At 42.5% G+C, this 12,688-nt stretch overlaps 1 protein-coding gene and 1 pseudogene across 1 annotated transcript; both read right to left on the bottom strand.

Annotated features, from left to right (window-relative positions):
- Positions 1–813: 813 nt before the first annotated feature.
- LOC137282043 (uncharacterized) lies at positions 814–2,806 on the bottom strand (annotated as a pseudogene).
- Positions 2,807–8,411: 5,605 nt separating this feature from the next.
- Positions 8,412–12,443, bottom strand: LOC137277611 (uncharacterized). Its single transcript, XM_067809463.1, has one exon. It carries the CDS (start codon positions 12,441–12,443, stop codon positions 8,412–8,414), a length of 4,032 nt encoding a protein of 1,343 aa, XP_067665564.1.
- Between the last annotated feature and the right edge of the window lie 245 nt (positions 12,444–12,688).

The raw sequence follows: 12,688 nt of genomic DNA, 5'->3' as shown, positions 1-12,688 counted from the left end.
TCCTGTTGATGTGATGGTATGTTCAGTAGATGTATTTGTATGTTCTGTCAATGTGATGGTATGTTCAGTACATGTATTGGTATGTCCTGTTGATGTGATGGTATGTTCAGTACATGTATTGGTATGTCCCGTTGATGTGATGGTATGTTCAGTACATGTATTGGTATGTCCTGTTGATGTGATGGTATGTTCAGTAAATGTATTGGTATGTCCCGTTGATGTGATGGTATGTTCAGTACATGTATTTGTATGTCCTGTTGATGTGATGGCATGTTCAGTACATGTATTGGTATGTCCTGTTGATGTGATGGTATGTTCGAGGTTTTATATCAATAAAACACCCCTAGATCTTACAATTCGGTAGGCTATCACAGGCGTCACTCTTGATTCAACATGTCTATAGGCCATATTTACAAACGACGGCTGATCGCTCGTTTTTTCAGGCACATGCCAACAAACACATCGCAGCATGAAAAGTTAAAAAAAATCTCTAGTAACACGTGTGACCATCTCGGGCGTTGAGGCATGCCTCGACATGACGTCGCACAGTGGACAAGCCGTCTGATCACGTGATGTGGTACCTGTATTCACTGTTCCTGCAGGACCTCACTCAATGCATTCTTGGTGAACGGAGGTGGTAAACGCTTTCGGGTGCAGGCACCCGAGTGCGTCGTTAGAGTTGGTCCCGCAGCTGCTCGTACGTGTTTATACATCCAGCTGGTCACAGGATGACCAAGGGCCACAACTCTGCACTATGACTTCTTCCAATGGCTCCTTTCTGTGCCTAGTCTGGAAAACATGTCAATGGTATGTTCAGCACATGTATTGGTATGTCCCGTTGATGTGATGGTATGTTCAGTCGATGTATTGGTATGTCCCGTTGATGTGATGGTATGTTCAGTAGATGTATTTGTATGTCCTGTCAATGTGATGGTATGTTCAGTCGATGTATTGGTATGTCCTGTTGATGTGATGGTATGTTCAGTAGATGTATTTGTATGTTCTGTCAATGTGATGGTATGTTCAGTACATGTATTGGTATGTCCTGTTGATGTGATGGTATGTTCAGTACATGTATTGGTATGTCCCGTTGATGTGATGGTATGTTCAGTACATGTATTGGTATGTCCTGTTGATGTGATGGTATGTTCAGTAAATGTATTGGTATGTCCCGTTGATGTGATGGTATGTTCAGTACATGTATTTGTATGTCCTGTTGATGTGATGGCATGTTCAGTACATGTATTGGTATGTCCTGTTGATGTGATGGTATGTTCGAGGTTTTATATCAATAAAACACCCCTAGATCTTACAATTCGGTAGGCTATCACAGGCGTCACTCTTGATTCAACATGTCTATAGGCCATATTTACAAACGACGGCTGATCGCTCGTTTTTTCAGGCACATGCCAACAAACACATCGCAGCATGAAAAGTTAAAAAAAAATCTCTAGTAACACGTGTGACCATCTCGGGCGTTGAGGCGTGCCTCGACATGACGTCGCACAGTGGACAAGCCGTTTGATCACGTGATGTGGTACCTGTATTCACTGTTCCTGCAGGACCTAAATCAATGCATTCTTGGTGAACGGAGGTGGTAAACGCTTTCGGGTGCGGGCACCCGAGTGCGTCGTTAGAGTTGGTCCCGCAGCTGCTCGTACGTGTTTATACATCCAGCTGGTCACAGGATGACCAAGGGCCACAACTCTGCACTATGACTTCTTCCAATGGCTCCTTTCTGTGTCTAGTCTGGAAAACAGTCATGTTCAGTCCATGTGCTGGTATGTTCATCAATATGGTATGTCCCGTTGATGTGATGGTATGTTCAGTACATGTATTTGTATGTCCTGTTGATGTGATGGCATGTTCAGTCGATGTATTGGTATGTCCTGTTGATGTGATGGTATGTTCAGTACATGTATTGGTATGTCCCGTTGATGTGATGGTATGTTCAGTAGATGTATTGATATGTCCTGTTGATGTAATGGTATGTTCACTCGGTGTATTGGTATCTCCCATTGATGTGATGCTATGTTTAGTCGGTGTATTGGTATGTCCTGTTGATGTAATGGTATGTTCTGTTGATGTGATGGTATGTTCAGTAGATGTATTTGTATGTCCTGTCGATGTGATGGTATGTTCAGTCGATGTATTGGTATGTCCCATTGATGTGATGGTATGTTCAGTACATGTATTGGTATGTCCCGTTGATGTGATGGTATTTTCAGTCGATGTATTGGTATGTCCCGTTGATGTGATGGTATGTTCAGTAGATGTATTTGTATGTCCTGTCAATGTGATGGTATGTTCAGTCGATGTATTGGTATGTCCCGTTGATGTGATGGTATGTTCAGTACATGTATTGGTATGTCCCGTTGATGTGATGGTATGTTCAGTACATGTATTGGTATATCCTGTTGATGTGATGGTATGCTCAGTACATGTATTGGTATGTCCCGTTGATGTGATGGTATGTTCAGTACATGTATTTGTGTGTCCTGTTGATGTGATAGTATGTTCAGTACATGTATTGGTATGTCCCGTTGATGTGATGGTATGTTCAGTACATGTATTGGTATGTCCTGTTGATGTGATGGTATGTTCAGTACATGTGTTGGTATGTCCCGTTGATGTGATGGTATGTTCAGTACATGTATTTGTATGTCCTGTTGATGTGATGGCATGTTCAGTACATGTATTGGTATGTCCTGTTGATGTGATGGTATGTTCAGTACATGTATTGGTATGTCCCGTTGATGTGATGGTATGTTCAGTGGATGTATTGATATGTCCCGTTGATGTAATGGTATGTTCAGTCGGTGTATTGGTATGTCCTGTTGATGTAATGGTATGTTCACTCGGTGTATTGGTATCTCCCATTGATGTGATGGTATGTTTAGTCGGTGTATTGGTAAGTCCTGTTGATGTAATGGTATGTTTAGTCGGTGTATCGGTATGTCCTGTTGACGTGATGTTATGTTCAGTCGGTGTATTGGTATGTCCCGTTGATGTGATGGTATATTCAGACGATGTGATTGTATGTTCAGCCGATGTATTGGTGTGTCCCGTTGATGTGATGGTATGTTCAGTAGATGTATTTGTATGTCCTGTCATTGTGATGGTATGTTCAGTCGATATATTAGTATGCCCTCTCCATGTATCGGTTTGTACTGTCGATGTACTAGCATGTTCTGTCTTTTGGCATGTTCCTTCAGTGTAATGGTATGTTGTGTTAATGTATTGATACGAGAAAGGCCAGATGTATGGACGTCCAACCATAAACCATGATCATACTTCCCATCCTATGTTCTTTCCCCGTTGTTTGTATTGCATAACTGGTCTCCACACTATTTCCGGCATTCTCTACCCCATCATTACTTATTTATTATTATTTTAGCAAATCACCGGCCTCCACATGTTGTTTTTCGGTATAATTGTATTCCTTACCCCACCATTACCATGTTATTTTAGTGCATCACTGGCCTTTTCTTATTGTATTGTATTCCATCAAGCCAATGTTTTAGTACATTACTGGGCTCATGTTCGTCTTACATTTTCTGTCTTCAACGTTGTTGGGACATGTTTTCCTGACAGCATCTCTGTGAAAATAGCCCCTGGTACTGTCCACTCTTCATCTGATGAAGGGGCAAGCATATGCCCCCAAACATCGTGTTATAAACAAAACAGAAGCTGACATCCATAAATCATTCTTTTCTCATGCTTTACACTTCTAAATGCCCTTCAAAGATTCATCTTGATATGTTCTGTCCATGCATTTGGATGTACTATCATCGTCTTACTCCTGTGCGTTATGGATTTATTCCCTCAGGGAACAATTACCCTGTACTCAACATGAGCACATTGTCCTTCATGAGTACCAATTATTCCTCGATGCTAGTTGTATTCCTTTTGTCACTCCCCAATACAGCGTGGTTTCTCCTTGCTTCACTAGCCATTTACTGGTTCATAGTGCTAACTGGTATGCGGGTAAGCATGGATACCTCACTCGGAGACATTAAACTAGGAGACGTTAACTAATTCCGAGCCGACTTAATGCCGAGCGCAAGACAAGGTGAGTGAGTGAGTATCGTTTTACAACGCACTCAGCAATATTCCAGTTATATGGAGGTGGTCTGTAAAACAAGTCTGGACCAGACAATCCACTGATCCACAGCATGAGCATCTATCTGTGCACCTGGGAACCTATGACATCAGTCAGCAAACCATTAGTCGCCTCCTACGAGACAAGCATATACGCCTTTTGTGGCAAGCAAAGGTTGCTGTAGGCCTATTCCACCCCCAGTGTTCACGAGCCAGGGTGGGGAAGAAGTAGTTTCCACCACCTTTCACGGAAAACAAAACAAAACATCCCAGTTTAAACAGGGGGAACCTTTAGCCTAGGCCAACCACTCCTCGCGGTAGGAATATTCTAGGATAAAACTTGCCCCAGGATAGTTTGGCCTATGCCAGATACACTGTGTTTTCCATGGTGTGTGAAAACCTAACCACTAGGCGATCCAACCACAATTATGCTTCAGACAGACACATAGGCACAAACTAAAAATTCACAAACAGAACTCACTTTAATTTTCATCACAAAAATCAGACATAACTACTTCAAACTAAATCTGTGTTGCTGAAACCTAGCATGGCATTGCCTTTGCTGATGGTGGTCTTGAAAGACATTTCAGTGAGTGAGTGAGGGAGCGAGCGAGGGACTGCTCACTTTGAAACTATGGGTGCCAACAATGGGTGAGTGAGTGACTGAATTTGGTTTTTCCTCGCTTTTACATACCAATATTCCAGCAACATCTTGGCAGTGGACACCAGAAATGGGCTTCACACCATTAACCCATGTGGGGAATCGAACCCCAGGTTTTGATCTGATAAGCAGAAACATGAAGTCTCTCTCCTCAGGCAACAACACCAGATGTCAACAGTAAAGTCTGAAATGTGTTTAACAACACATAAACAAAAACAAAACCTCATATTTTTTTCAGTTACATGCACACTCAAGGTAGACGTTTTGAATCAGAAACTGCCTACCAAGACACAGCAAACTTGTAGCACAAAAATCCTTGTTACAGGTGATTCTGGTTTGATGACCTTGACCCTTGCCTAAACAGTCACAGCTGAAAACAAAACTCCACATAAACAAGCATAAAAAATGAACATGTTACTACAGACTACCAATGTAATGCACAATAATTCCACTTACTGAACATAAAGGATCTTTTCTGACTGGAAAAACGCCATGAACATTCTCAGCCTGGCAGTGTTACAGATTTAACCATTTACTATGACTGGCGATTTCAATACAGCTCCAAATACAGTCATACTCAGACAACTTTCAGTTTTATTGTCACAATTGTGGGAGATGCTGAACATAGGTCAGACAGACATTCAAATGATACATTTCACTTAAGTGGTTGTATGTAAGAGGGTATTTAAGAATGAAGGTTAAGCACACTTTGTCCATGACGCTGACAGTGATACATGTACAGAGAGGTTACAGCATGAAACAGGTGACTGGCAGAAAATCATTCTTCAGTTAATGAGTCTACAAAGAAAAGATTTATCTTGGAGGATGACCTTGGCCTAACAAAATCATATCCGTGGGTCATAAGGCAGAGGCAGACACAATCACCAATCATGACATGGATTCAGAACATCAGTGTGTGAAACAGTCACTGGCCCACTATCACATGGCCACTAAAGCCACAATGACTATTTGCTTGGGGGTCATATCACTCTGTGAAACTTAATATTTAATGGGCTTATATTCATGCAAGATTAACGCATGATAAAAATGTTAATCACATTTGCAGCTTAATGATGACACCTGCGTCATGCACACAAAATCTTAATCTCATCTATTCATGTAATATTCTGCTTAGTTTCAATATCTGGGCTGGTGAGTTATTTTGTGGGCATAATTAGGTTGCCAAGACGGGCTAGCTAAATTTGGGAACTATTTCACATGCAGAACAAATTCCATCATGCTGAAAGTAGGTCATACTGAATTTTACAAGGTTCTGGGCACTTATCATACACAAAAAATAAAAACCATTAAACTAAAACATGAGTAGTACTTAAATGTCACATGCAACGTAAAACACAACTTTGCAGATTCTGATACCTGTTGGTATGGACTTATGGAAACAAATCATCAAAAATGTCAATTCAACCTATAAAGTTGAAAAAAATACACAATGAAAAAAAAGCCCACGAAATCAGAGTTCACACGATTCACTAAAGTTCCCCCAGACCTGGGAGAAAAATTGGTTTCAACAGCTATGCTGCGCTGTGCTCATAACGCATGTGCATCGAGTTGGTTCGGGAAGCTTGAACCAGTATGCCTGTCTGAAGTATGGGGTCGTGAGCAGTAGTCTAATTTTAGTTGTGTTCATAAACGAGTAAATATTCTACTCGTTAAATAAAAAACAGCTATGTTGATTGTGATAAGCAGTTTCTGTCACAGTGAAAACACAATGTCTGGTTTATTGACACCTATATGTCTGACTGCCTGTCTGCTGATGACAATAAGCAATGCACAACTTCAATTACTGACCATTTACAATTTGAAATTAACACCTATAGGGCTTACAAGCCATAAAAGAACCGATGATTGGCAGTGGCCTATGAAAAAGCCCTGTTACACTTGATTGCACACCCAGCGGTACTGACTGGGTTCGGTATCATGTCTGCTTCGTTTCAAGGGAGGTAACCCCAAGTACAAAATATTGCACTTTTGATTTGCGATTATACGTTTATAATCCTGTTTATTTGTTTCTTTACAATCACCAATGCATTTTACATATCACGAACAAGTGAGAACTGTGTTTTAAATAAGTTTTATGTTTTGGTTACATGTGACCTTTAAGAAACATTGTGCATAAGCAAAGCCACTTTCAGAATGATTTCACTGTGACCTTGACCTGATGTGACACATGAACTTTTCTGATTGCAGCCTTGTACAAGAGACACCTGTATTAAGTATCCTTCAACAGTATAAGTTATGGTTTTGAAATGTTTGTTTTCTGACATAACTGTCCTGCATGAGCAGCGCATATCTTTATAAATGAAACACAGCAGACATACAACTCAGACATAGCCTTCCAGGCACGCTTAATGTTTCATGATGGGTGCTTTTGCAGCCACACCATGCACTGATATGCCTTAAGCAGGTCATAGCAAACAATAACCAGAAATGGAATGCCTGGGATGTAAATAGGGCTCTACTCTGATACTTCTGTCTCCATTAAGCTCCAATATTCTAAATTCCCCCCCCCCCCAAATCTTCATCAAATCAACTGATGGTACATATTGCACAAGACGTTACAATTACCTTTACATGAACTAAACTCCAGAAAAAGACTAAGAACACATATCAAGCACCCATTCAGGCTTATTATAAGTCTTGTACAAGAATTAGTTCATCTTCATTGTGAAAGGGACAAGCTTTCAAAAGCATCAAAACAAATGAATAAAGAACAGCTGGAAAATAGGGAATATTGTGAAACAGATATTCTGTTCACAAAGCAACAGACTGTGTTATCTAGCAAACTGTACTGATTTATTTTCAAGCATAAAACAAACAGTTGATAAAACACGGACATCAAGAATTGATCAACTATCAATTAAACAAGAAAGAAAGTCACAGTCAGTCAAACAGACAAAGACTGCATGAGAAACAATAACTTCAACAAGCTATGATAAAACAATACAACTACAAAGTAAAAGTTCTAACAATGAAAACAACAACCACTAACATAAAGGCACTTATGGTTATTGTAAGTACATAAATGGGCACCTGCAAGATAAAAACAGTCAAACTTGAGCACTACGACTATGTGCAGTCAACTGGGAACAATGTGTATGTGGTGTCAACTGGGTCATGTGTGTTAGTGAGAGAGTGGACTGAAATCAAATGGGGAATTATGTGTAGTGATTGGACAGGGGAATTGTGTGTTAGTGGAGTAAGGTCAAGAATTCTCCTGGGCAACACCATGTGTTTTAAGTTAACCAGGAATTTTGCGTGTTGAGCTAACTGGGAAATTGTGTGCGAGTTAACTTGGGAATTCATTCTGTGTTGTGCTAAATGGGAATTCTGTCTTTTCATTCAATTTGGTAATTGTGTATGTTGTGGTTGTGCACGTCGAACAACATCATGGCAATCCTTTCAGTTGGCAAGATATGGCAAGGATTATTAAGTGAGGTACAGACACATGATACAAAACAATACAACATGGAATTACCATGATTAACTCTTGCAAACAAAGTGAAGAACTAGCACTAATCGTACATAAAAATGAACTTTGGGTGAATAAACAGATGTGCTTGAAGACCATCTCCCTTGGCAGCTACCAAGCATGTCAACTTGTCAGTTGGGTGACGTTTTGGCACTACTGTCAAACATTGTCAAACAGTGACAGGGAGAACTGGAAGTCTGGGTGATTTTTCTGAGCATGGACCTTCAGTGTTTTGAGGAAGTTGAAGGGTTTGTTGCAGACAGGGCACCGGAGAATGTTGGCACCCCAGTGTGAGAAGAGATGAGCTGTGGCAGACCGCCGTTCTCCAACCATCTTGAGACAGATGGGGCACTCATGTTTGCGGTCTCGCTTAATGAAGGTGAACCTTCCGTTACAATCAAAATGAGAGAAGAGGTGCTCCTTAACATTGTGTGGAGTAAGTACCACTGTCTGACAGATGGAGCACGGCTGACCCTCACAGACAAAGGTCTCAGTGAAGTGGGATGTGGTCTTCATTAGCTCCGAAACTCTCTCAAGGCTAAGGAACTCCCTTGGATGACTCTTGTGAACACTCTGAGGAACCTGACTTGTGAAAGCCGGACCTGTACGCAGTGATCTTGAGGCATTATTGCTTCCAGAGCATATCGAGTACTGTTTTGTTGATGATGTGTTTAGCATTGTTCTTGGCATAGCTTGTGAGTGAGCTCGAGTGGGAGGAACCTGAGTGAGAGCTTGTGACAGAGGAGGCTGTGTAAGAGACTGGTGGGAGGGGTCATGTGTATGAAGTTTGGCAGTCAAGGCGTGAAAAGAAGGCAATTTCTGTACTGGCATGTTTCCTGTGACATCAACAACATCCGACTCCCCACTGAATGTCTGAATACTACCAGAATCATTCAAATCAGGTTCAATCAGGAAGGATCTTAATTGATTCATTCCAGGCCTCTTCAATAAGTTACCAGCATGAGTGGCAAACTCTTGTGTTGCTATCTGTGTGTAGACTGGGTTACCAGACTGTCTCCCTGTACTACCTGGGTTACTGTAGTTGCAGCCCCATTCTGGGGACATGAACAAACCTGAGTTGCCCTGCAAGGATCCTTCTGGGCTCCCATCTGTGATATTGAGGTTAGCAGTGATGTCAGGTGCGTAGCTGTGTGTATTTGGTGTTGAAGTCAACAGATGGGATGCAATAACAGGCTGTCTCTCATCTGAGGTTATGTTAGTATCTTTGTCAGATCTTGCCCTATTGAGTGTGTCTGGAGACTTTTCCTTGTATGTCCTGCTGAACAGATTCCTCAATGGTTGTGTTCTTTGCTGTTCCAACATTGTCCCCTCCTCCTTGGACTTCATTTCAACTGGTATCCTTCTGAGGAGGTCTGTATGACTAGGGAAGGTGATTCCACCACACTCTTCAGACATGATCTTGTTGACATGCACAAGCATGTGTTTCTTGTACTCGTCCACAGTCTGGTACAGGTTCACCTCACTGCAGAACGGACACAGAATTTTACTGTGGGGTGCAAAGTAAACAGTGCTGAAACTCTGGCCTGCAGGGGTGGCATGCCGCAGGAGATGGTTCTTGAAGTTCTGCTTCCACACACATTCACCTTGACAAAGAGGGCATCGCAGTCTCTTCCTGTCTGGATCGTGTACCTGCATATGACTTCTCAGCGCATAATAGGATGGCAAAACCCTCTTACATACTCCACACATGTTTCTTCTGTGCTTCAGCCCTGGACTAAGAGCTGCCCTGTTGCTTTGCCTGTGTTTCCATCCCACATGTTGATCACTTGCTTCATCAACATCAGATTCTGGTTTGTCATGGGTCTTCAGGTGCTTGTCTAGGTCAGACAGGGAGGCAGATGTATCACCACAGACATGACACATGCAGTAATCATGTGCCTCTTCATTCCCTGCTTCAGGATTCACTTGAGCATCTGGAGAATCCATTTCTTCAAATACAAGCTGGTCTGTAGTGGACTCTGCAATATCTGAGTCTGACCAACTGATGAGGCGAGGTCTGACATTGGTATCATTCCACCTGCCTACATATCCCTCTCCACGACAGTAGGTTCGGACCTTTTCAGTACTGACATCCCGTCTGCCATCTGCTGACACTGAAGACACTGGGTAGCCACCTTGTTGTAGATATCTTCCAGGGCTCAGGGGCTGTACTGTAGCAACACTATCATTAACGTGTTTGTCAATCAAATGTTCCCGGAGGTCATTTTCACAAGGGTAAAAAGCATAGCAGATTGTGCAGTAGAATAGATCATCATCCTTCTCACTGTATCCAAGTTTCCTTAAGTGTTCTTTAGCATGAATGATGAAGTGTTGCTTAGTGGTGAAAGTTCTCCCACAGATGTAGCACTTGATGTTTAACTTGGTCACCGTTGCCTTCAACTGAGGACCACAACTGTTCCTCCGGTAACCTCCACTTTTAAAACCAGAACGGCCAATCTTTGACAATAGTTCATCGGTAAGTGCATGCATTTTAGGATGGTCTACAGACCCAGATTCCTTTACACACTTTTTTTTCAGTGCCACGTGCTTCCTTCCATCAGATGTATTAGTATCCTGTGTTGCTTTACAAGGTAGTGAGTCATTTTCCTTCATTCCAATGGAATATTTGTGCAAGTTCCTATCTGATCTCCGTCTTTTCTGATTGTTGGTGACATCTTCTTGGACAGTTGCCTGAGTCTGCACATGTTTCTTGGAACGTTTGTGGCTGACAAGAGCAATCCTGGTGTCATATGAAACATGACATATGTCACACCTGTAACAATTCTTCCGTCTACCCCTGCAATGGGACTGCAAGTCACTGACCAACACAGTAGGGTTGATGGCAGCTGAATCCAGTCCATTCTTCACACGTGCCTCCACTTCAGACACTGCTGGCTTGCAATGCTCAGCAGCCTCAGATACATACTCAGCTTTATCATGCAAATTTGTACGGGGACCATCCTCAAAGCCTATGATAAGGTTATCGAGCATGCCCTCAGATGTAACCTGGCCAGGTTGCTCTGAAGGATTGTCATTCAGATCTGGAAAGAAATTGGAGAGATCATTCAAAGTTGCCATGTCATCAAAATCCTCCATGCTATGGTCAGCTTGAGCATCTGTACTGTGTGTCGACATCTTCAAATTTATAGGACTCTCGTCACTCCGCTCTGTATCAGAACGTGAACTTGCATCACCATCTGCTTGTTTCTCCCTGTTGTTTGTGGATGGAGCCTCTTCTCCTCCAGTTTGTGACATCTTACTGCAAGTTGACACCTCCATCTTGTCTTCTGAAATACTCTGACCAACTACGGTTGCATCCGACATGTTTCTCAGACTTGTTCCTGCATTGACCTTCTGTCCCGGATCAGCGTGTATTTGGTCTTGTGTCTGTTGACAGGTGTTGTCAGAATCAGCATGATCATCCTCCAGGTTATCATAATTATCATCAGTGGCATGAACTCTGTACTGACCCTCCTTGTCTGTGATATCGGTGCTGATGGAGCATCTACAGTCAGGATAGTCCATTTTGTTGTCCAGAACAGACTGAGATAAATTTTGCTGAGAACAGGACCTCTGGCAATGACATGGGTTATCCTGCAGTACACAGTGCTGACTTGAGGGGATGGAAAGCCTTGAGTCTTGTGTGGTGTCTACATGAAGCACAAGCTGTGGGTTGACAAGTCTGGTTGAAGTGTACCTGGGGAATGTTATGCCAGGCTGTGGAGGGCAGGAGGAGCAGCAGGATGGGTGGACATGGTAAGGGCAGGACAGACAAGGAGGTCTGATGTGATGTGGACACCCTGGGCAGCTGTAAGTCTGGTGCTGATTACTCACTGTCATACACTTCTCACTCTGAGCACAGGGACAGGGTTCTCCATCCGGACTTTCTCTAGTTTCACCGACCCCGGGCAGCGATGTACAGTGTGATGTCGACCAATTATATCCTGTGTCCTGGACTGGTTCGATAGTCACTCCAATGGCAAGGTCATCTATATACATGTTCTCACCTGATTTGCAATTAAAATGACGTCCTAGATGTTCGCGGAGTTTGAAGAGGTAGCTGAACACCATGTTGCATATCTTACATCTATAGGTGGTCCTGTTCATCATACTGTGACCTCGGCGATGTTTCCTGAGCTGGTGGTGGTACTTGAAGATCCGGCCGCACTCCTTGCACTTCAGATGGACCATCTTTCCCAGTCTCTAGACATCAACCCTCGAGGCAACTGTCACACAGATAATCTCTCAGAACAACTAACACTGAACAACAGTCAGATTTGAATTCTTGACTCTTGTGAGGTCAATTATGTCACGTGGGTCACCTTTCAGATCAGTGGGTAATGAAGTCAAGGATAGTTTTCCAAGATCAACTGTTGGTTCAAGTCCAATTGTCAGGTAATTAAGGTAATTCCAGTCCCTCTGGGCTTGAACTTTTC

This window comes from Haliotis asinina, chromosome 1 (assembly GCF_037392515.1).
Source record: "Haliotis asinina isolate JCU_RB_2024 chromosome 1, JCU_Hal_asi_v2, whole genome shotgun sequence".
Lineage (NCBI taxonomy): Eukaryota > Metazoa > Mollusca > Gastropoda > Lepetellida > Haliotidae > Haliotis > Haliotis asinina.
Note: the sequence above shows the minus strand (reverse complement) of the source record. Positions and strands in the feature narration are given on the sequence as shown.